The sequence below is a fragment of the Lontra canadensis genome, unplaced genomic scaffold, assembly GCF_010015895.1.
Source record: "Lontra canadensis isolate GAN:19392208 unplaced genomic scaffold, GSC_riverotter_1.0 scaffold27, whole genome shotgun sequence".
Lineage (NCBI taxonomy): Eukaryota > Metazoa > Chordata > Mammalia > Carnivora > Mustelidae > Lontra > Lontra canadensis.
In genome coordinates, this window is record NW_022631021.1 from 6328139 (window position 1) to 6353008 (window position 24870).

Below are 24870 nucleotides of genomic sequence, written 5' to 3' on the forward strand. Positions count from 1 at the left end.
ATCTGAAATTCGTGCTTGTTTTGGCTGCCTGAATAATTGGAAATCGTAACATCATTATCACAGGGTGCACATTGATTCCACTAAATGCTTCATATATGGATATTTTAGAAAAGGAAGACAGGAATGAAAAGCTAACATGAACACGGTATCAGAGATAGCTGTGAATAAAAGTTATTTAAGCCAATGTAGGAGAGAAAGGAGTAATGAGGATTTCCAATGGGGGATATTGAACCTGGAAAGCAAAGATAAAGAAAAAGGGATTTTAGGCAGCTGGTGTTCAGTAATATGAAGTTCAACAAGCATATGTTAGGGTTTAGCATATACTGGTTCCTGTGGTAGGAATCGAGGCTAGAAGGATAAATAAGATGTGATTTCAATCCTTGATTGTATGCAGTTTGGTGTTGCTATAGAGATAAAGTATAAAGGAGAGGGACACAAAATAATTAGCTTTAAGATCAAATTCAGGATATTAGATTAGGATCCCGTAGTAAGTCATTTCTGGAGTGACACCATTTTATTTTCATCTATTGGATTTGGTGTCTGGAAACAGCCCTACTTGTCAGAAGAGGGTGATTTCTGGTCTTTTGTCCCCTGCCTTTCCATGCTGAATGTTTGGGGGGATTTCCAAACAACACATTATACATTATAAAGCAGTACACTGTATTGCTTTTAATGCAGATTTCTTATTAAACACAGCAAAAAAAAAAAATCTTTAAACTGTCAGGTTGTGATGTGCTTCTTTGTGAGTGATGCTAAGTTCTGAAGACAAGCACGAATGACTTCTTTATTTTGATTTTCTTAAAAACAAGTTTGGAAAAAGTATTATCAGTTAGCTTAGATGTTCAAGCTACATTTGAGGTGCTGAAGCAAGCTTCTTCCTTTAGAAGGAGAGACATGTTTACTTTTCTTTATTCATAGTCCTTTCTTTAGAATGAACATCATATATTTATTTAGTGACAAAATTTATACTTTCTTTTTGAACTGATTTATGTCTATCTGCATTTATACTAAGTTTAAATCACTTACCATAATAATTTTTATTTTAACCTTTTAGGGCCGTGGTATTCCTGGGCCCCCTGTAAGTATCATCTCTTGGTTTATTTCTTCCTAGTTTATAACAATGGCCAATTTCTCAGCTTCCAAGCTTAACTCTCCAATGAACACTACCCAGTGGTATTTATAGTGTCCTACATACATGACCTTAGGTGGCTACTATGACACACCTCTGTTCTGCTAAACAAAAAATTTTATTCATTTTAGAAATTTCTGTTCCATTTTATGTAATTATAATTTGGTCAGATGAATTATTGTGTCATTGGAAACCAAAGCTAGGACAGATACGTACTCCTAACTCAATCAGTTACTTATCAAATTTGATATCATTTATGATAGATTGTAAAAACATCCGTAAGTCACCATGTTCTTTCTTTATTTATTTAGAATTATACTTTTTTAAACATTGAAGTATAATTAGCATACAATGTTGTATTAATTTCAGGTGTCCAATATACAATTCTATACATCACCCACACCCACCACAATAAGTGTGGTTATCATTTGTCACAAAACAGTGTTATTACCATCTTATTGATTATGTTCTCTATGCTATACTTTTCGTCTCTGTGACTTACTTTTTTATCATGGAATTCTGTACCTTATACCCTCACCCACCTCCCCTCTGACAACCACCAGTTTGTTCTCTGTATTTAAGAGTTTGGTTTTTTGTTGTTTGTTTGCTTCTTTGCTTTATTTTTTTTTGATTCCACAAATAAGTTAAATCATATGGTATTTGTTTTTCTCTGTCTGACTTATTTCACTTAGCATAATACCCTCTAGGTCCATCTGTTTTGTTGCAAATAGCAAGATCCCATTCTTTTTTATGGTTGAGTAATATTCCATTGCATGTGTATATATAGGGTCCTCCTGGGGCAGCAGGACTCCCTGGAGAGCTTGGCCGTGTTGGACCAGTTGTGAGTACCGCAATGCATTTTGATAGACATTTGCTGATTTAGTAGAAGACATTACTCTGGAAGACAAATTGCCCTAACTGTATGCTTTCCCCTGCAAATCCAAAAAATGATGAATTTCATTCCAGTTCATTTCCATTCATTTCATTCCAGTTCATAATATTGACGGGAACCGGGGATAATAATGCTACCTCATTTCTGTAGACTGATTTTAATTTTTTTTCCCAAAGTTACCAGCTAAACTTTTCTTCCCAACTTCCAGAATTAGTGATCAATCAAACGTGTATCTCCTCCATCTAATAGACTCTCAGCCGGAATTAAGGTGCAGTGTCTTTTGTATTAGTCTCACTGCATGAAATGAAAAGTGAACAGCCAAAAATTATTGCCACGTTTATTTATGTTAGGATCATTAAATTATAATTGAACCAACAGAACTTAGCATTAAGTAATAAAGAGCTGAACTCTGTAGGAGAAATTGCTGGTAATAAGTTCTTGATGTTACTATCCAATAAATATTTCAAGATTGTTGAGAAGTAGTGATGTTATGTGGAGGATAGATAATTGTAAACACATTGAGAATAGAGGACCCGTGTTCTATACTTATTCTTGCTTCTCTTACTATAGTAATAGTATATTACTATACTACAGTATAGTAAGTATGTCTTACTATTTGGTAAAATTATTCACTGAACAGATGAATAAATGAGGTGGTTGTAAGGTTAAATTAATTGTAAGATGCTTTTGACTTCTTATGGTAGAATAATAAGAAGGAAAAGGTATGCAAGGAGTAAATTCTGGATGTTAAGACAAATCGAAATCCGTTTTCATTTGAATTTAGCCATCTTTGATCTTTTATCCCATTTGCAAGAGGGTACATGACAGGCCAAGTAACAGCTGTGGGTAGACAGTACCAGGGAGACTCTGGCATTGCACAGATTAGCCTTCCACTCCATAGCTTCAGGTGCAAGCCTTCTTTTGCTACCATTATCTGGATGGCACTGGCAGTATTGTCTGTTTTAGTTCCTCTGTAAATCAACTAGAAAAATATGTTGTGTTTCCAGTTTGTTTTCAGAATAAAGTGATCATTCTATAGAGAAGAATTGAATTTTTTTTCTCCCCCCCAAATCTCCTTTTGCCTTGTTTATTGCTTTGGTGAGACTGGAGCTCCTTTATTCTTCCAGTTTTGTGGAGCTAATTGGATTATGGGCCACCCATCGATTTTTGTGGCAGGTCTACGCATGGCTGAGCTCTGTGGGGGTTTCTCGTAATAGTCTCTCATGCCTCACCAGTTTCATGCACTGTGTTTTGACATGTGTATAACCACTGTGTCACAATTTTCAAATAATTTAGGGTGACCCTGGGAGAAGAGGACCGCCTGGGCCCCCTGGCCCTCCGGGACCCAGTGTAAGTTATTTGCAGCCTGAATTTTCCTGTGTCTGAGAGTTAGGATTAAAGAAACCTAAGAACCCAAAATGAAAGTACTTGTTAATCAAGTAATCATTCTAAAATTCCAAAATGGCTATCAATTTTTTCACCCATTCATACCATGGGACTTTTTAGGCCAAAAAAGTCACGGAATAACAATAATTTAAAAGGTGGTTTTTTCAGGGAATGGCTTACTCATATATTTGAAGTCTTTTGGCATTTGTGATTTCTCAAATGCTTAACACTTGGATGTATAAAAGGGACATTTTCAAATGAACTAATTTTTACAAAGGCTTCACACAGTAAGCAGTTTTAAAAATAGGAGTTTAAATAGGAGATAATTCGTATTTTATTTCTTCTCAGTTTTTTTAAAAGATGTGTTTATTTATTTGAGAGAGAGAAAGCATATGATTTGGGGCAGGGGCAAAGGGAGAGGGAGAGAAATCCTCAAGTAGACTACCCGCTGAGCGGAGCTCAAGGCAGGGCTCATCTCATAATCCTGAGATCCCAACCTGAGCTGAAAAAGGAATATTCCCATGAGTCAAAGTTTTTAAAATATTAGCATATTATATGTTGCTACTTGTTCCTTATATTCTATTGAACAAATATATTTATTATATTTTTGTCCAATGGACTTTCTGTTATTAGTGGGTTTGAGTAGGGTATTTAACTATATTCTTAACTTTAATATTTTCTTTACTTTAGGGAACAATTGGCTTTCATGAAGGAGATCCCTTGGTAAGATATTAACCTTTGAACAAAATACTGTTTAAGTCAAAGACCATGTAATCTTCAGATGAGTTCTCTTTAAAATTGTCTTGCTGGAATATGTTGTATTTCTGTGTTTTACTCTACTTGGGATAGCAGAGCAATCCAGAGCCCTAGTGGGCTGGTGGTTTGTATACACTTAGACTGTGCATGGTTTTCATTATGGAAATGTTTTTGTTTCTCCAAAGTCTTTTTTACTTTATGACTAAAGCATCGTTTTCACCATAGCACCCCAATTTCCGAAGCTAGAAGTCAAATGACTCCCTCTGAGACTTGTTTTACTTATAGACTAATATTCACATGATGTTGGTAAACTGTACTAAATGTAATTTTGGCCAATTTGACAAGGGTTTGTAGACCTCAGGATAAAGCTGTTCTGGTGGTGGGGGAAGAGAAAAGGATCAGGTTGTGGTACACTAGGTTGGAAACATTTGGTATACAAGGTCTGGAAACATTTTATTTCTTTAATAAATGTGAGATAAATATAGCAAAATATTAACACTTATTTAATCTGGATGGTGAACACATGGGGAAAGCTTGTTCTATTCTCTGTACTTTTCTGTAAGCTAGGAATATTTCTGAGTTTAAAAATGAAATATTGATAAGAAGGGGTATTCAAACTTATTTAATGAATATAATTATACTGGGATTCTGAAGCTGCAATCCCTAAAACAGTACCATTTTGTTATAAAGGGATGCTCTAATTTATGCTCTCTACCTCTCTCTCGCTCTCTTTCGCAGTGTCCCAATTCCTGTCCACCAGGTCGCTCAGGATATCCAGGCTTACCAGGCATGAGGGTAAGAGAATAATTTCAGTATTTTATATTCAAGAGTATTATCCATAGGAAAAAAAAATAGATCCTTTCCTGTAAGTACTGGCCTTTCTGGTGCAAGACCCCGTTTTGGCAGATTAGGCAAGTCTGTGTTTGTTTATTCTTTGGCTTAGTCTGTGGTCCTTCTACAGTCCTATAACTTCAGCTGGCTCCCCTGGCAGGTACATGGAGATGTGGATGTTTGATTTATACAGTGCTTTCGTTGTTCAGGGAGGAAATACCAGTAAAATGTACTGGCTGGTAAGATGCTGTAACACCAAATTAAGGTTCTGAAGTTTGCTTCCTTTGGGGAAGATTGGGGAGCAATTATACACATAATGTATTTGAATCTATTTTAGTTAAAAAATTGGGAAAACAGTGCAAAATAGCCAAGAAAAGAGACTTCCACAAAATGTTTTTCTCTCACTCTGTATCATAATTACTTCAAAATTTCCCATTAGAAAACCGCCAACTGTTGGGGTTAAGTGGCTTCTTCTCTCTAGTCTATGAGTCTGAAGTGATTTTGAAAATTCCAGACCAGAGGAATTCTGCTATGATCTGAAAGGCACCAGGGCACTGGTTTTCCGATTATGGTTTTCTCTAAGGTGAGTTTTAGTGGGTTCCCACAACTGCAGAAGATTTTCTCGTGGATTGGTGTCTTTTTTTTTTTTTAAGATTTTATTTATTTATTTGACAGACAGAGATCACAAGTAGGCAGAGGAAGGCAGAGAGAGGGGGGGAAGCAGGTTCACCGCCGAGCAGAGAGCCCGATGCAGGGCTCGATCCCAGGACCCTGAGATCATGACCTGAGCCGAAGGCAGAGGCTTAACCCACTGAGCCACCCAGGCGCCCCCTGGATTGGTGTCTTATTTTTCTCCAAGACCTACACTCTCAGAACAAGAAAGTCTCCGAGGGTGAAAGCTCTGATAGTCTTAATTTTAGAATGTTCATTTCCCATTTGCCTCATGTTACCACCCAAAGCACACATATGCTTAGAACAGGCAGCCTGACAAGAAGATGCAGGGATTTCTTCTCGTACTATGCAGCTTTCATGGATTGCCCTTTATGGCTTTCCCTTTGCACTTACAATTGTGTACAAGAGGTGGAAGCTGTGTATCCGGGGAGCTCCCCTTCTCATACCAGCCCTTCTTCCATCTCCAGGAAGGAGGTGGGTATAGAGGAGGCAGAATGATTTTTGGAGCAGCACAGAGAGAGCAGGGAACAGCCAGCTAAGCTCAGTCAGGACTGTCACCTTCAAGAAGAAAGTTACTGATGCTGGAGAAGACTTAATGCTCTTGACCCAACTGTGAGAGGAAGTCTGGGATAGAGGGATCTAGGGATCAGCTGGTGATAAATCATGTTGGCGAACCAGGTAATGAAGCTTTGTTATTCTAGAACAGTGTTTTTCTATTAACTAAAGCTAGTATTTACCATATACACTAGTCATGTAATACCCATGGCACTGTTAAGGTTGTTGAAGGCAGTCATTTTCTTCGTGACATAACTTTTTTTTTGCAGCACACTGACACAGGTTTAGGGAAGCAAATCACTTTATGAACCTCCTGACCACTTTCTGTGACAAACCCAATAGAATTATTTTTTAATTTATTAATTTATTGTTAATTATGCATTTTTAGGGTCATAAAGGGGCTAAAGGAGAAATTGGTGAACCTGGAAGACAAGGTCACAAGGTAAGGAAAATGAGTATTTAATGGGTAAGTTGTGTTTAGGAAGTAGTGATTGCTTTTATTACAACAAATTATAAGGAATAAGAAAGCATGATATTTTTTCCTTCCTTTTCAAATGATGATTGACAGGTTTTCAGTAGATGCATCAATATCCTGACTAAGCACAATACTCTCATGTTGTTCAATTACAAAAAACAATAATACACCAGACATTTCATTCTTTCCTGTGTTGCTGCCCCTTGCTTTCCTTTTGAAATCAATCACATTCAGCTTTTTTTCCTTGATGCTTTTGATAGTCAAAACATCATTCAGCTAGCTTTTCCACTCCACTAAACAAAATTTTATGACACGTGTAAAATTTTATGACAAGTGTCGCTGACACGAGCAAACAGGAGGTTGAAAGCTGATAGCTTCTCATCTTAGTTCTGAAATAATTTGTCTGTTTCTGACTCCATTTCAAGAGAATTTAGATTTGGGTAATCTGGAAGTGAATGATAGACTTAAATACTTGTCAGGATAGAAATACGGGATCTGTAGCACAACTTGCATTGAGGCTGGCGGGTCTTGCAGAAAAACCAAGGCAGAAATTTAAAGTATGATGACTGACTTGCTCTTTTAAAAATCCACTGGTGCAAATTGGTTGTAAGTGTCTAAGAATTTGACTTCCTGCATAACAGAAGTGTTGTCTGTTAATTCTGTGATATTTTACAAAGCCAAACTGTTCTTATTAATGTGGGTTTTCTAGACTTTGTTGACTGTGTCCTTCTAGACCTTTATTGGGTAGAAAATTAGTCTTTTTCTTTGGAAGTTAAGAACTGGAGAGGCAATTTATTATATTGTCAGGCATTGATATCCTTGGACTCTAGCTAAAATCAGTCTGTTGAACAACCTGAGATAATCAGGATAAGTAAGCCAGTTTTCCCTACCCTGTTACAGTTTGGACATTTATTTCTAGTCTTTTACTACTTGGGCCCTGAGTAATTAAGGCATTTTATTTATCTGGACTATAACACCTGGGTTCTTACTGTCAAATTGGAGAAAGTAGAAAAAAGTTGAGTACTTCAGAGACTTTTCTGCATGTTCATTCCTCCATTCAATCTTGAAATTCATAATTGAAAAAAATGCAACAAATAATTTTTTAAGTACCTGCTGTGTGCCAGAATTTATTCTAAGTGCCAGGAGAACAAAGTGAAAAAAAAAAATGTCCAGCCATAGGAGACTGGCCAAATTAAGTGTGACATGGCCATACAATAGAATATTATCTAACCACTGAAAAAGGTGTGTAAGGATATTACATTATACCAAAAGATATTCATGAGGTAATGCGTGTAGTCAAACAGATTTGGCTGACTTCTATTATTTTTGATGCCATGCTCCCTTCCTCCTTCTTTTAGTGACCCTTTTCTTTAGGGGAACTTTTACAACCCCATTTGGGGATAGAACTGTCAATTAGAATACTTCCCCCCTCTCCTCAAGAAACCAGTTATTATTGACACCTCTACAAGTTAGTTATCCAGACTCTCAAATTTGGCTTGATTTTAGTGAAGAAGTTTTGGTGTGTGAGAAAATTGGCCAAAATTTTATTAGTCATTGTTGAAAACTCCTTTAATTTATTTCACATGCTGTGTCACTCACACCTTTCAGTGGTGTCTTTGAAAATTTACTTGGGGGCGCCTGGGTGGCTCAGTGGGTTAAGCTAACTCTGCTTCGGCTCAGGTCATGATTTCAGGGTCCTGGGATTGAGCCCCGTGTCGGGCTCTCTACTCAGCAGGGAGCCTGCTTCCCCCTGTCTCTCTGCCTGCCTCTCTGCCTACTTGTGATCTCTGTCTGTCAAAAAAATAAATAAAATCTTAAAAAAAAAAAAAAAGAAAATTTACTTGGGACGAAAGGATGACAATAGCTCATTGAAAAATGAACCTTAAGAGGGTAATCGATGCACTGAACTGTAAACTGAAAGTGGGTTCACAATTCTGCCTTGAATTTACTCTACAAATTAGTTAATGAAGATTTTAAAATTTGTAAATAAAGGAATGAATAGTCAACAATCTTTCAGTAAAATGATAATAAATTGCTGTTCCTAAATTTGTCATTATGTTGTGGTTATTGATTGACTAGTTGTGTGCTACTCATCTGCTGGTGAGATAGTTAAATCATCTATATTACTCCAGGGTTTATCCTGGAATCTGTAGGAAAATACCCCAAACCTTGCTAATGAAAGCTTACTGTGCACATATCAGTCATTGTTGTTTTGATAGTTAGGCAGGGACATATAGATAGCATTTAATTACACACGTGTGTTGCTTATCCATTCCTTGAAATAGCTAATTCACTGGCTTTCCCACTGGGACTACCTCTCCTCGCTATCAATCATATGTTCTTATGGAATACAATCTGAATAAAATTATGAGACTGAAACCACTATGTATAATTGATTCAAAAGTCAAGTATAAATGACTTAGGCATAACCTAGTTCTTTGCATTTATGCTCAAAGTTTCTATGTTTATATATTAATATTGCCATTTAATTTTCTGCATTTTGGTGTGTGTGTGTGTGTGTGTGTGTGTGTGTGTGTGACAAGTTCTATAAGGTATAATCTATAGAACAAGAACATGGGTGAATTGAAATATGTAATAAAGAAACAATAGGAATAGATTTTTATCTAATATTATGCACATAATATTAAAAATGAATTTTTCTCATGATTAATATTATAATTTAAGATATTCATTACTACAGTAATGAATACATTACTATTCATTATAATTTAAGATATTCATTACTGCATTACTACATACAGGACATATATAGGGCAGTATATTTCTGTAAAAAAACTTGTCAGAGGGAATAATAACTTTTTTTTCAGAGTCAGTCAAGTGATCTTTCTGTAAGAAACAGCAGCTGGATTTCTTTTCAGAATATACTAACATTTTAAAGTATATCAGAAGTTATAAAATTAATATCAAAAAGTCAAACAATAATTAGCTAGAAAACAACACAGAATAAGTTTCCATTGGGAATCACCACCGAATAGTCAAGATGTCTTAGCACAAACTTAAATACTGAAAACTAATATGAGGAAAAGAACAAAGCTTTATTGAAGGAAAGAAAAAGATTTGATTAAATAGGGAGATACACCGAGTTCCAAGATAGACTCGGTATTGTAAGGATTCTAGTTCTCTCTGTATTAATCTTTTAGTTTAGTGCAGTCCTAATATAAAGCAAGTAGTTTTTTTGTGAAGATCTTCCAGATAATTCTAAAGTTCATCTGGAAGAGCAAACATTTAGGAAAAACTGAAAAATAAGAGTAACCATAAAAAAAAAAAAGGTAAAGGAATTCTACCTGAAATTAAAATGTATTATAAAATTTCAATAATTAAAATGTGATATTGACAAATTCATACAACAGATCAGAAGAGCAGAGTAGGAAATCTAGAAACAAGTATATTCATAATTTACTATATGTTAAAGAAGGATTTTCCAGCCTGTGTGGAGAGAATCTTGTATTCTATAAATGATATTAGAGAAGGTGAGAAATTACCAGAAAAAAAGAACATGACAGATGTCTTTTTTTAAATTTAAATTCAGCTAGCCAACATATAGTACTTCATTTGTTTCAGATGGAGAATTCAATAATTCATCGCTTGCATATAACACCCAGTGCTCATCCCATCACATGCCCTCCTTTATGCCCATCACCCTCTTACCCTATCACCCCACCCACCTCCAAAATGATAGATTTCTACTTTATATTTTACATTAAAATCAATTAAAGATTTCTATGTAAAAAGTTTAACTATATAATTATAGAAGAAAAATACAGATGCATATTTATATATTTAGGAGGTGAAGAAAGCTTTTCTGTGGGAGACATCAAAGGTATAAGCCATAAAAAGAAAGACTGATTTAAATGCTTTTAAAAAAATTATATATGGTAGAAAAATTATAATAAGAAAAGTAAAAAATGAAAATCACAAATAAATAATATTGTAGTTGATGGAAAAGTTTGCATTCGATGATCATATTTTCCTAGTAACACCCCCCTCCACACACACACACACACACACACACACACACACTGGGAACGTGAATATATATATGTTCTCTCTCTCTGTCCTTTCCTCCCCATTCACCCCTTTATAGAGAAGTATCTAAGATGTTACTGGTATTTATAGTTGAAAGGTGGGATTTGGGTGACTTATTTGTAAACTTCTCTGTATTTTCTGAATGTCCTACAATGAATATGGATTACTCATATAAACTAATTTAAGAAAGTATGGTAACATAACTCAGGGGATGCCAAGTGAATTTCAGATGTGCTGAGTTATCTATCTATGCTCATTTGCTGGAATAACACTTGGCGTGCTTTTCTGTTGTTTATTAGGGTGAAGAAGGTGACCAAGGGGAACAAGGAGAAGTTGGAGCTCAGGGACCTCCAGTAAAGTATTCTTTAAAAATATTTAACTTGGATATGCAAATATTTTTTTTCACGACTAACGGAATATTTTCTGTTTAGCATTTGGATTAATAGTATTACATTAACATATTTTCCCACCAAGCCAGCATTGGGAGTTTACCATTTTTTCCAAATAGGAAGAATCCACATTGTATAATCAAGCACCATTTTAACAGAAAAATTTTACCTACAATTACATATGTTCATTTACTAGATTTTAGGGCTAAGCAATCTGAAAGCAAATATTGAACACAAGAGGTTGATATATGTCTTTTATATTCTATTGTACTTTCACATGATATAGAAAATTTCATGTACCCTGAATATGCAGAAGGTACCTCAACCACTGGATTTAATGTACCTTATGCCAGCATATAATCATTATAATTAGAACATTCTTAATTGCTTGTAATCAGGTCTTTTAATAAAAAGTTAGTCCCTTATGCTTTGGCAGATTGCTGCAATTATATGCACAACGAGGTAATCTGGGGCATTGGCATATTTCAACTTAAAGTGGTTGCTACATCAAAATTTACATTACTTTTGTATACAAAAGTAGAATTACCACACTTTTTTTCTTGTCAAAATGAGTAGTTAACAATTATGGAAATAATAATTTCTGAATATTCATTGAACACTCTAGCTAGCTAAGGTCTTTGCTAGGTAAGGGACAGGCTCAGGTTACGGAGGACAAACATAGGGCCACCCTTCCTTGCCCTGCTCTGCTCTTCCCCCAAATAACTGGCCTTTTACAAAAGAGTTAGGGGAGCTGTGTAGCTAAAGGAGATGAATTTGAGCATTTGTAAGAAATGGCCACTGCTTTTAAGCCACATGAGAACTTTAAGAAAACCTGGAGGAATACAAGGTGTTTATTTCAGAAGCTTGTCTTCCCTGAGCCTTTGAAAGGAGACAATAAGGAGATGGCCCTATTTGGTAGGAGAGAGATAGAAATAGTATGAGAGACACATGCTTTTTTTTTTGATCTGATGAAAATTTAGTGGGGACCTAAATTATTTTTAAGCCATCCCCCAAATCCTCAGAACAGGATTTTGCAAGCAGCATATAAAAATGTTTTCACAGATTAAGGATATCTGTTGGGTTCTGCCTGGCTCAAGTGGTCTACTGGGGACTATTGTGAATGCTTGCTGACTTTCTGGTGTTTGGCAGTAGGCTTACCAAAATGTTTCTATAAACTTCAGAAATGTTTACTTTTTAAATGTACATCTATAAAGCAAGGCACAGAGTTTTTTTTTAAGCTATATGCTTTTGGAAACGTTATACACAAGCTTTGTCCTTCAAAGTAGTCACCTTAAGAGATAATACATGGCATTCTCATGTCACTGCCATTGGCCAAAATATTTTTGGAATTCTTTTTGTAGAATTATCTTCAGAAAGAGCAGTTTGAATCTGATATGGCCACATTTTATATCTCAAGTGGTTATCCTGTGCTGGATCATCTTACACATTCAGGTCATTCCTAACTGATCTACACAGAATTTGTGACTTATCTGGATGCAGGCAGGGTTGGCCAGAGAATTGCCCCACTTGCTCCAAGGGAGAACACAAGAGAATGACCGGCCTAGAGCTATTTGATCTGAAGCCAGTCACAGCACACTGTTAGCAAATTGCTCAGAAGTGGTTGCTCTACCTTTCCGAAGGGGCATCCACCGGCTGCTGTTCCCAGGAGAACACGTAGGCTCACTCTTTACAGGATCCACTCCTGGAGCCCTGCTGCTTCAGTACTGAAGAAGAGTCTAGAAATCACACTCACATCCTTATTTTTAGGCTTACCCACTCCCATGCCTGAGATGGGGTGAGATGGATTCCTGCTGCTGCAGGTGGGAATGTAGAATGCCATACGGGTGGTGTAACGACTCCTAGTGGTCAGTAGAGATTTCAGCTCCATGTACAGTCAGAAGCTTTTGTGGACCCTGGAAATTGAATGGCCTTTGATGGCATACATTGGTGGGGAGAAATTAACTCCAAGGTTTAAAATCACAATCATCTTACATGTAACTAAGTTACAAATCATGAAGGAAGTAGAAATGGCAGTGTATTCTGTACCTGAGTTAAAAAGTAAGTCAAAATACATGATTGTGGTTTTTTTTATGATAATGATGTTTACTTTTTTGTCATCAGTAATTGCTTCCCCTCCAGGTTTGTGTATGTCTTCAGAGTTTCAGAAGAGTGTTTACCATCAGAAGAATTCTCCTTGGATTTTTTTTTTCTTTCTAAACTAGAAACATTTGTTTTCATAATGTCACTATTTCTTAATGTTACCTTTGGTTATGTTAACATCCTTCTGGAGCAACTTTTGTGATGAGATAAATAAGTGTGTGCTTCAACTAAAACAATTCACTGTTCTTCCCCCCCCCCCCCCCCCAGGGAGCCCAGGGATTAAGAGGCATCACTGGCATAGTTGGGGCCAAAGGAGAAAAAGTAAGATGATGATGATAGGATATCAAAATGTATAAATATTTAAAAATTTTCCCATTTAAAAATATCTTCTTATTTTCAGCAACATCATTTTTTTATTTCTTATTTGCTTTGTAGATACTTGGTTAGGTTTTCACATTTCTGTTATAAACATAGATGACAGAAGTGAGTAGTATGTGTGATACTTATATACTATATATTTTAAATTATCTTGGTAGATAGGAATAAACAGGGATGTTACCTTTTTATATCTTTGTCATTATTAATAGTTAATACTGGAAATCAAAGCAAAGACAGGAGAGGATGGAAAGGGAGAGGCAAGAGAAGGCAAGATCCCCCCAAGGACACAAGGGCCATCTGTGGCTTTCCCTCTGGGCTGATCGCTGAGCTCTGTCTGCCACAAGAATACTCCCTGCACTTCCAACCTGTCCTTAGCCCAGTCTCAAAAACCAGATTCTCCTACCATTTCCATAGCAAGGCACTGTGAGATGGTGGGGAGATTCAAAGAAGAAAAAGGATTTCAAATTTGTTATTCATTGGGAGAAACAAATGAGTAGACAGCTAACTACAATGTAAAAGAGACACATAAATTTGAGGGCAAGTGGTGTGAGGGAGTGAAGACAAAGGAGTGACTACTCTTGGTCAGGGAACTGGGAGGGCTCATAAAGGAGGTGGCATTTGAAGAATGCCAGGCCTAGAAGGATGACATGTTCCTATTGGTGGAGGATGAAGAATGGGAAATGCTTGGCTGAGTGAAAATGAAAACAGTGGAAACCTGAATGTTCCTGCTGTGCTCAGAAATGTTTTTCTCACTGTGTGTGTGTGTGTGTGTGTGTGTGTGTAGGGGTGTGCCCAGCTTCTCTATCAGATTTTTAAGAAAATGGTTGCCACTTAGTATATTAGGAAAGCCAGTTTGTGGGTTCCAGGAAAAACAATAAAAGCACTTTGTCCACCACCACTTCTGACCCTTGTCTCTTCCTCTTTAGAACCTCTATGGCTAATTGGCATCATTTCGCACAGAAGCACAGAGACTTTTATTAACAGCTAAGAGGGAATAACTTGCACATTGTAGGTGCTCAATAAATAAATTTAAATTTTTCTAAAAGAAATAAACATTTTTGGAAATGGAAGGAATTATTTTGTGACAGATTCCTTCATTTTTTTTCAGCCTTGTCCCTTCTAGGTGTTCTCATTCTGCCCATTTTACTCTTCCATTTCCTCTAGAATATTTCTTTTCTAAAAACACTGTTTTTTAAAAAAATTTTCATATTTCTATATTCATATTACCTTAAGTAATATTTTGTGTTTATCTCTTCTGTTGTTAAGTAATAAACCCCATTTATTTTGAAGTTGCTGATACCTAGGCCTTTGCTTTTTCTGGGTTTAAATCATCTAAAGTATGTGACCTCACACTTTGAAACCGATTACTGTTCTTGATATGATCTTTATTTGAGGTATTTTTTTACTTGGCATTTTTCAAAATTTCTCATTTCCTTTGAGTTCTGTCAAATTGCTTTCAATAACAAAAAAAAAAAAAAAAGCAAAAAAAAAAAAGCAAGCTCTTCTCATGAACTCAGACCCCTGGAGTGGTTGCCTAGTAACAGCATTTTGGGTCTGAGCTCATGCTGAACAGCAGTAAGAGAGAGTGAGCGCATCACAGCCGATTCTGTAATGCAAAGGCCGGGCTCCTCGCTCACAATGCAGGGTGAATGATGAATTCAAGGTCTTTTTCGAGTCTTCCAAACCTCTTCTTCCCTGGTGAATGTAAAATGCTTTCTGCTCTGCTCTAGTTTTTAGGGATCAAAGAATTTCAAGGCTCTGTGGTGCTTCTGCTTCAGTGGTGTTCTTTCTTTGATTCTACCTTTTCTGAACCTTCTATCAAAGGTTTTCTAATTCTTAAATCTTACTACAGATGCTGTCCGCCTGGTTTTCTTGGCCTAACATCCATCCAGCACTCTTTTGACTGTTTTCCATTTATTTTATCATCTCCTTGTCTCAACCCTATTCATTAGGAAATGGCCTATTGACTTCAGTCACCCTTCTGCCTTCTCATTCACTTAGCAGATGAGAAAAAGATTTGAAGAAGGGGGTTGTATTTTGTCAGGTAGTATATGTAGAAAGCACCCAAAAAAAGCCCCCATACTTTTGTTTCAAAATCACATTTTGATTCTTATCATTAAATAAGGAGGTGATATTTACAGTATAGCCAAGTCACAACTGATTGCAAGATAATTAGATTTATAAAACTCTAGTTTCCATCCCTTGGTAGGACAAATCTGTTGTTAAGAAAATAGATGGATTATTTCTATATAAACAGAACCTAATGTCTATCAGGGATGGAATGGGGGATACTCAAATCCTTATTACGATTCGTTCTTCTAAATCACATGACTGGACTTCAGATTGTGGATCTTGGCAGAAATCCAGTGTCATGGAATCCCACCCACAGCTGTGGCTGCAGCACAGTCCATGGCAACTGCTCTATTCTTTGGGTGGCTCCTTGGTCTTCACCATTCATGAAAAAGCACAGGAATCCTGAGAACACCGGAGGGTAATTACCCAACCTCCTCCCATAGGTTTGCCAACTTCCCTTAATAGGGACCAGTGTTTTTAGTTCCTGTCATCAATCAAAAATGGCTGCAGTGTGAACTTAAAATATCCAGAGTGGTAGGAAAGATTGGCCATCAGTACTCTTGGTGGGATGAGGAGACGTAAACTAGTGTTTTCATATCTGAGGTGTCCAATGGATACTCCCTGGTATAATATATACACTGATGTATATATTATATATGATGTATAATAATACACTGATGTATACAGAATATATTCCAGGCACAAAACCTTCTTCTTAATCTAGCTACTAAAGTTCTATGGAAAGACTGATGTGCCCTTTAATGACTGATTTCAATTTCATTTCTTTATGCTGTTTTTTTTGCAGGGTGCTCGGGGCTTAGATGGAGAACCTGGGCCTCAAGGTCTTCCTGGTGCACCTGTAAGTAGTTTTCCTTTTACCAGACCCAATGATAGGTTATTTAGCAATGATTGACCAGTGATAGAGTATTTGCTGTATGTGTGTGTGTGTGTGTGTGTCTAAGTGTCTTTTACATGTGAATACAGTGGAAAAATGGGCAATAGTTTCTATATTTAAACAAATTTTAGTTAAGATAAGCAGCACTTCCTTGAATAAAGAGAAATGTTCTTTTGACTTGATGAGGGTTTTTGTTTTTCAAGTAGGTGAAATCAAATTGTTACATTTTTATGTTTGCTGTGTTTTCCTTTTGTTATAGCTACCAGGATGTTTAGAGTCACAGTAACTGTCTCATTTCAGGTTCTTGCTCCTTTTCTGTGATTTTTGATCTCTATATTTTCTCTATTTCTCTATTTCTCTATATTTTCTATATTCTATATTTTGACTGCTGTATGTATATGTGTCATTATTATAGGCTGCCTCACACCTTTTCTAGAAATAAATAAAAAAGCCACCCATATAATAGCCACCTTTATCACAGAAAAAGTAGAAAAGGTATAAAGACAATAGAATTTTCAATTATCAAGCTCCTATGGCCCAGTGGGGAAGACAGAATACAACTCTGTCATACGTTAAAAGATCCAGCGCTGGAGTATATGGTAGAGGTACTGCTGGTAAGAGGAAGATCCTAGAGGCAGGCTGAAATGGAAAGCCATTCTGGGTGGGAAAGGCAGCAGAGTACAGGTGATACTCTGTGAAGGGAGTAATTGGTGGTAATGGGGTGTGTGTTGTCTTAGGAATTGTTACTGCCTAGCTTGGAAAGATTCCGTTGAGAAGATGAAATTGAATAGATAAAGTATGATCACATTGTAGAGAGTGTTTTATGCCAATGTGAGCAATTTGAACTGATCTGATAGCACAGGAAGCCATTTGAGGTTTTAGAGTAGTTCTGCAGTTCAACAAAAGCTATATTTTAAGGAAGACATATCCTCTCATCTATTACCAGCTATACAATAAATCAACATTAGCCAGATAATTTTGACAGAAACCGTTATTATTGCTGGGAGAATGAAATAATATGGAAAAAAGATTGGCAACTGACCCAAAGCTCAACCCACCATGATAGTCAATGAGTTGAACTGATAATGTAGACATAGTTACTGATGTTAAGATTACCTACAGTATGGATCTTAATTTTATTATACCTATACATCAAAAGGGCACAGAAACTTTACACATTGAAAATGAAATCAAAAGACATGTAAGTCTCTATCATCCCTATGGCAACATAAAATTTTAAGATGATGTAATTTTTATAAATGATTTCTTGAGCTAGGCATCCATGACAGAGCAAAGCACTGGAATGAAAGAGTAGTCATAAGGTAATATGGATGGTGTTCTCTAGTTTCAAAAGTCTATCAATAAGTAACTTTTGCTTTTCATTTTATTTTCATACAGGGTGACCAAGGACAGAGAGGACCTCCAGGAGAAATAGGTCCCAAGGGAGATAGAGTGAGTTCAGATTAGTGTTAATCACTATAAACATCGTGCTTTTTGGTGTCCTCTACTGATTATGCTTACCTCTTTGTTGTGGCCAAAGTGTCGTGATGAATGAGCATGTCTTGTCTCTCCCTTCCCCTCTACCCTGCAAGGGGCCTCAAGGTTCTAGAGGAATTCCTGGCCTCCCTGGAACCAAAGGAGACATGGTATGTCCTGAGCCGTAGTCATCCACCACATTTTTTGAAGTGATTATTAACTTGTAATAAAACTTTAGAAAATAATGAAGGGAAGAAGAATGTGACTATTTCTAAGACACAATGTGTTCTTTGTGTCTTTTTAGGGCTTGCCAGGTGTGGATGGCCGTGACGGGATACCTGGAATGCCCGGGACAAAGGTAGCTTTTGTAACCCTGGCAAACCGAGCCCAGCATTTCCATTACTACATGACAGGGAGATTTACTCAGCTGGTTTTGGCTTTTTTCCTCCATTTTTTCATCAAGTGTCACCTCAGAAATACTTTTAGAATAGTATGTTTACTTGGTTTTAGGAACTCAATAGAATTGCCCTGTCGATGAAAGCAGCTGAAAGAGACTGTGTATTTTGATTTAATTTATGTCCTAAGTCCATCCTCCCTATCCCGTACCACCACCCGCCCCCTGCCCTGAACTGGATCATATCATAAAAGTGCGCATAAGGTCACCTGTAGGGAGAATCCTTCTACACAGAAGCCCTGTGTCCTTTCTTTACTTGAAAGACTTAGAGCAATTCACACAGGTTCAATGATGCAATAAAAACTTCTTTTCTCAGGGTGAACCCGGGAAGCCTGGGCCTCCTGGTGATGCAGGATTGCAGGGCTTACCTGTGAGTATTTGGGTCTTTAAATGTTTACTGATTTAGCTGAGTATTTGGAAAATATGAATTTTAGAAACAAATAATTTGCTAAGTTTCAGGAAGATACATGTTGGCTTAGCTTTACATTTTTGTAGTTTTACATTTTATACTTTTTTCCTGAATAAGGAACTCTTTCTCTAATAACTATACTAAGCTTTAATTTGTATTTTGCATTTTTCTCCTCTCTTTAGTTTACTCAGTCTTTCTTATCTTTTTACTAACTCTGAGCTGTGGGCCAGGAGCACATACTCCCTCCTCCTTTTTACCATTTTTGAAGTTCTTGTTAGCAGAGTTGAGCCATAAGGGGCTTGCAAGTATGCTCCCTGAACGATGTGAGGTATCAGATACCATTTTTTTGATTGCGTGCTATTTTGAATTATTCAAATTGGTGTTTCCCTGCCTTGATGTGGCTAGAGGGTAATGTGGATTATACAGATGTATTCTTGGAGACAAATGTTTCAAGGTAACAAAGAGATACTTGGTAATTTGAGGACTGGCCTCAATTTATTATCTCACATTTTAAAAATAATCAGTTACAGAACATTAGGACTCCCAGTAATACCAAATTTTAGTTCAAGCCAGCATTTTCCTGCCATTCTGCTTTTCTACTTCAGGGTTAACGTTTCAATAGGTCTTTGTTTTGTTATTCAAGCTCCCCTTGACAGATGATAATTTGGAAATTCATGCTTGAAAAATAACTTTAGTTTAGAGATAGGATTTGCCTAAGGGTGTTCAGGCTTAACTAGCCAGATAGAGTGAAGTGTAATTCCTTCTAAACTGTGGGTAGTTCTAGAACTGTTCAGAATTTGGGAACTAGGAAGAATCTCTTTCACACTAAAACTTTGGCGTTGTCATGATTCCCTCAACCCCTGGGCAGTGTGCTGGGGGCAAGGCATCTCACGGATTCTCCGCTGATGTGATTCAGCCCAAGTTCTGTGTGCCCTTTTTTAGGGTGTACCTGGGATTCCTGGTGCAAAGGGTGTTGCTGGTGAAAAGGTAAAAGATGAAAAATTTTTAACTAGTACTTTTCTGTATTTCTCTATTTTTTCATTAATATGTTTTATTTATCATTTTTAGTATTTCCAACCTGCCTTTTATTTTATATTTGACTCTAAGGAGAAAATTTTTGAAAAGGCTCTTTTAAGGCCTCGAGTGCTAATCTCTTTCCTAGCTGCAGAAAGAATACTTTGACAAAATGTTGCTGATTAGACTTCCTTCCTGGAAGTGTCATCCTTCGCCAGTATTAAACAGAGACAGTGTTATTGCTCTTTACCACTTAAAGAAATTACGATTAAGCTATAGAAATTATGTCAGTGAAAATTACTAACGTGATTTTGCTTAAAAAAGATAATAGACATTTTATTCTCAAACTGATCAACCAGTGCTTATGGTGCAAAATTAAAAACAATAGGTAAAGGAAAAATTGAAGGGATAAGATATAGCTTTACTTTAAGTAAAAGGGATGACATGTGAGTAACGTAGAATTCAGTCACTACCAGGTTATATGGCTACAGTCTCCACTCCTGGGGCCCACAGCATCTTGAGCAGGGATGCTTCCTCCCAAGTGGACCGTGAGAGATGGATGGTGGGGCTGGACCCCCAGACATGTGCTTTCTCTGGAGCTTGCTGGCAGGGTCCCCTCAACAGCCCTTCCTTCTGTTCCTCATGTTCACAGGATCCTTCTTAATTTTAATAGTGTCATTGCCAGGGAAAAGAGCTCCAAGAAATTTATTGGAGATAGAAATGGTAAAGGAAAGACACGTATAATTAATATTGTGAGGAAAGAAAAACCTTCTTGTCTTCCTGTCTGGGTAAAGACCTTCATGTATTGCCATTTGACCTTCATTTTTGAACATACTTCTGGGAACACCAGAACAGTATCCTGATCTAAAGAACTTTAATGTATCCCCCAAGCAAGAGATTCTATGTCCTCCCAAATTCGCAATGTGAAACTGGGAAATTAATGCTATTCAGGTGTAAGAAATGCCCAGTCTGGGTAAGACAGGTTGCAGATTTTGCTTACTTGCTGTCTGAATTACTTTGGATGTTGCATTTTACCTTTAGGGTAACACAGGTGCTCCTGGGAAGACTGGTCAGCTGGGGAATTCAGGCAAACCGGTAAGATGACATGAGCTACCTTTTCTTATGTTGTCACCTGCTGTAATCACTCTGCAAAGAATCAGGGAGTGTTAATTTTTTTCTTTTCCTGCCTTCCTCGTAACAGGGCCAACAGGGGCCTCCAGGAGAGGTGGGACCCCGAGGACCCAGGGGGCTTCCTGTGAGTACTCCTTTCCAGTAGAACCTTCTGAAGTGTCTTCTCAGGGTTTTTCTGGGTGTCCTTCCAATCATTTATTCATTTATCCATGAATGCCTTCTCAAGTTTGAGACAGTGAAATAAGAATGTCATTTGTGAATACAATCTGCTTTTTAAAATTTTTTAAAGTATTTTTAGAAAGCATGAGGACCCCTTGTGCTCTTACTTCATACTGAAGGAAATATTCCAGTGTGGTTAAAAAAAAAAAAAAACACATTAAAAAACTCAAAACAAAACAGCTTTACTGAGATATATTTCATATACCGTATGAGTCAACCATTTAAAGCATACAATTCATTGATATTTAAGGCATATTTATAGAATTATACAACCATTGCCACAATTTTAAAATCTTTTCATCACCCCCCAGAAAAGAACCTCTGTTTCCACTTGTAGTCACTCAGCATTTCCCAGAAGTCCTCTCAGCCCTCAGCAACCACTAGTCCACTTTCTGTCTTGACTTGCCTGGTCTGAAAATTTCATATAAATAGAATCATACAGTGGGTTTTTTTCAGTGAATGGCTTCCTTCAGCATATTTCAAGGCTTACCTTCTTTCTTCTTGCTGACTAATGTTCAGTAGGATGGACGTACCAGTGTTCCTTCATTCTCTCATCTGCTCTTGGACATTTGGGTTGCTTCTACTTTTGGACCATTATGAATAATGGTGCTGGGAACATTTTTCTACAGGTTTTCGTGTGGACACATGTTTTTATTTCTCTTGAGTAGAACACTGAGAAGTGGAATTTCTGGGTCATGTGGTAACTCTATTTAATCCTTGGTGAAACTGCCAGACTTCTTGTAGTCTGAGTTTGTGTGTCTGTTTTACCACCAACACAGCAAATCATATTATTTCACTAGATACACTTTAACCCTTAGAGAGAAATGGATTAATTAAATATTATATTCTTAAATATTATATTCTTAATGTCAACTCTAAAAAATTCTCTCTGGCCTTCAGCTTAAGTTCTTATTTTTAAAATCTGCTGGGTAACAAAAAGAACTCCAAGTGAGAACAGAGAAACATTTCCAAATATTGTTACTTTTAAAGCATTTCATGAGCATTGAATGACAATTTTCATGTGTCAAGAAAGTGAATTATTCCAGGTCTCTTGACATAAGAGGTGAACTCTTCCACTTCTCACAGGTGTTTGTCAACTTAGCTCTATCAGGTGGTTTCCAGAAGTTTCTCTGCAGCCAGAGAAACTAGCCAGTGCTCTTCGTTCACTCACTGCTCAGTTATCCTTTTCTTCTGTCTTGCTTGAAGCCTGTGAACTTCTAATTAAAATAATTTTAAAAAATTGATTGCCAAAACAATGAGTTTGTAGCTAGAACATATTCATAAACAATGGAGATGCTACATGACTGATCCAGAAAGATTTAACAGTGTGGGAGAGCGGCATTGGAACTTTGAGAATGTTGGCTATTAGGTGTAATATTCACTTTATAGAGCAGAGAACATACAATTGAAGGGGCATCTGCTGTATGTCAAGTCCATGCACTGAACACAAAAAGTGACACAGTAGAGAGAGCTTGGCCCATCATCAGTTAAGTGCTAAGGGATGTATAAAGACCTAGAGGCAAGAACTGCAGAAGGAGATGGGGTGGGGGTTCTGTTCTCTCATGTGAGGGGAGGCAGATCTGTGGTGACTATGCAAGCTTTGAGCCTGACTCAGGTTTTGATTTTTGAGTCCCTGTAAATATCCAGATTCTCATTGCTCCAATCACTGTGGCTCAAAGCCTTGGTGATCTTCTTCCATCATTTCCACTCTCCAATAGGACCTGTTCTGTCTTCCACCTCCTTTTAAGAAGATTTTATTTGAGAGAGAGAGAGTGAGAGAGCAAGCGCACAAGCAAGGTGAAGGGCAGAGGGAGAAGCAAACTCCCCACTGAGCAGGGAACCTGACTTGGGACTTGGTTCTAGGACTCTGGGATCATGACTTGAGCTTAAAGCAAGTCTTTTGAGCCTTTTTGACTGAGCCACCCGGGGGCCTTCTACGTCCTCCTTTTGAAAGTCTCTTGTATTCGACTCTTCTAAGCTCACCTCCACCATCCCAGCTCAGATCATTAGCTGCTGCTTGGATTATCAGGTGTCTCCTGATTTGCCTTTCCAGGTTGTCTTTCCTTCCCTTACCAGTGGTCCCCAACAAGGTACTCCTGGTATGTTGGCTGGCATAGTTCTTTGTTCCCCGGGATTCCACCCTAGATCTCCAATGGGGTTCCCACAGTCATGGTGACAAGAGTGTCAGACACAATGTCAAAGGCCTGGGGAATGGCAGTGGTCCCCGTCTGCACACCCTGCCATATTGGTCTTTTCAGAATACAACTTGATCATCACTTCTTTATTTAAAGATCTTCAATGAATTTCCACTAGCAAGGAAAGGAAGTACTAAATCATGAACTGTTTATCTGGTAGTTCTATGTCTCCCTTGTGTCTTGCTCAAAGCCTGTGTTCAAGTCATGCTGGACTCCATGGGCATTTCCAATTAGTCTCTGCACTTCTCAGCCCGCTTGTTTTCTTTTGTTATACTCTGCCCTTAGATGGCTTCCTTCTCCGTTTCTCTGACTCAGCCGCCCATGTACATTTTTAGGTGTAACTGAAATGTTAATTTGACAGTGAAACCATCTCTGTTTATGCCCTATGTCCCAGATAGAAGTGCTCTCTCTCTATTCTGAACCCTGTAACCCGGGGCCCTGTTCACCCCATGCTGTGGGAACTGCAGGGAAGCAGGGACACTCTGATCCACCTTTGCATTCCCTACATCTCTCCCCTCATGGCCTGTCACAAGGCGGAGCTCAATAAATATTTCTAAAAATGAATTGAATTGGAGGTATAGTAAATCTTTCTATGCTGCTTATGTTGGTAATAACTGACTTCTCGCCTCCTATAAATTTTACAGAAAAGTGCATGAGAGGTTGTAAGCATTATGGTTCTGAGCAGAGTTTTAACAACAAATCTACTTACTGAAAGATATATTTGTTCTTTCATCTTACATCATTACATTTAGTTTCATAGATAAATTCACACATTTTTAATGATTCCTTCCAAGTTTTATCAGTTTTTCCTGCAAATGTCGAGTTGAAAAGCTGAGTAGAAAGAATGAAAACCCATTTCTAATGTGTTCTACTAATGGGCCAGGGCTAATTGGAGCACATCTTTGAAATTAAGTGGTATTCCCCTTTCAAATCATCGTTCTAACTAACAGCTTTAGCCGGTGCCACAGCAAAACATATTGGAGGGTTTTTGGTCACCTCCAGTGATTACATATGAGCACGTATCTTCACCACTTGGATCTTGCTTCTGGCTTTCTCGCTTACACTCTACTGGTTTATACCTGGATCTGGGTGACTCCCGTTTACAGCAGGAGAATGCGGGGGGCCTTGGACGCTGTGACTCCTGGTCCATTTCCCTCTTTCAGGCTTCCCAGTACTTGCCAGGACTTTTGATGAGTGAGCTGTGTTTGCTCTGCTCTCATGATTCTGACTGGGATCAGTACCATGCTGATCTACTTCCAGTTTTCTGAAGATGATACACTCCTGAGTACAGAGCTGCTCTCAGTTTCTCTTGAAGTCCCACTCCCATCCTATCACCAACAGCTCTGAGCACAGAAGTCTCCATACAGTGTGTTGCTGATGATCAGAACTGCATT

The 24870-nt window shown here is 37.5% G+C and overlaps 1 protein-coding gene across 1 annotated transcript in view; it reads left to right on the plus strand.

Moving 5' to 3' along the window:
* Positions 1-24870, plus strand: part of COL9A1 (collagen type IX alpha 1 chain) — an 89452-nt gene that overhangs the window by 34283 nt on the left and 30299 nt on the right. The window contains exons 14-29 of the mRNA XM_032864551.1: positions 1055-1078; positions 1917-1970; positions 3318-3371; positions 4098-4130; positions 4902-4958; positions 6610-6663; positions 11043-11096; positions 13500-13553; positions 16489-16542; positions 17977-18030; positions 18171-18224; positions 18359-18412; positions 18825-18878; positions 19860-19904; positions 20973-21026; positions 21133-21186. Coding sequence (XP_032720442.1) covers positions 1055-1078; positions 1917-1970; positions 3318-3371; positions 4098-4130; positions 4902-4958; positions 6610-6663; positions 11043-11096; positions 13500-13553; positions 16489-16542; positions 17977-18030; positions 18171-18224; positions 18359-18412; positions 18825-18878; positions 19860-19904; positions 20973-21026; positions 21133-21186 — 807 coding nt within the window. The remainder of the gene's footprint in view (positions 1-1054; positions 1079-1916; positions 1971-3317; positions 3372-4097; positions 4131-4901; positions 4959-6609; positions 6664-11042; positions 11097-13499; positions 13554-16488; positions 16543-17976; positions 18031-18170; positions 18225-18358; positions 18413-18824; positions 18879-19859; positions 19905-20972; positions 21027-21132; positions 21187-24870) is intronic.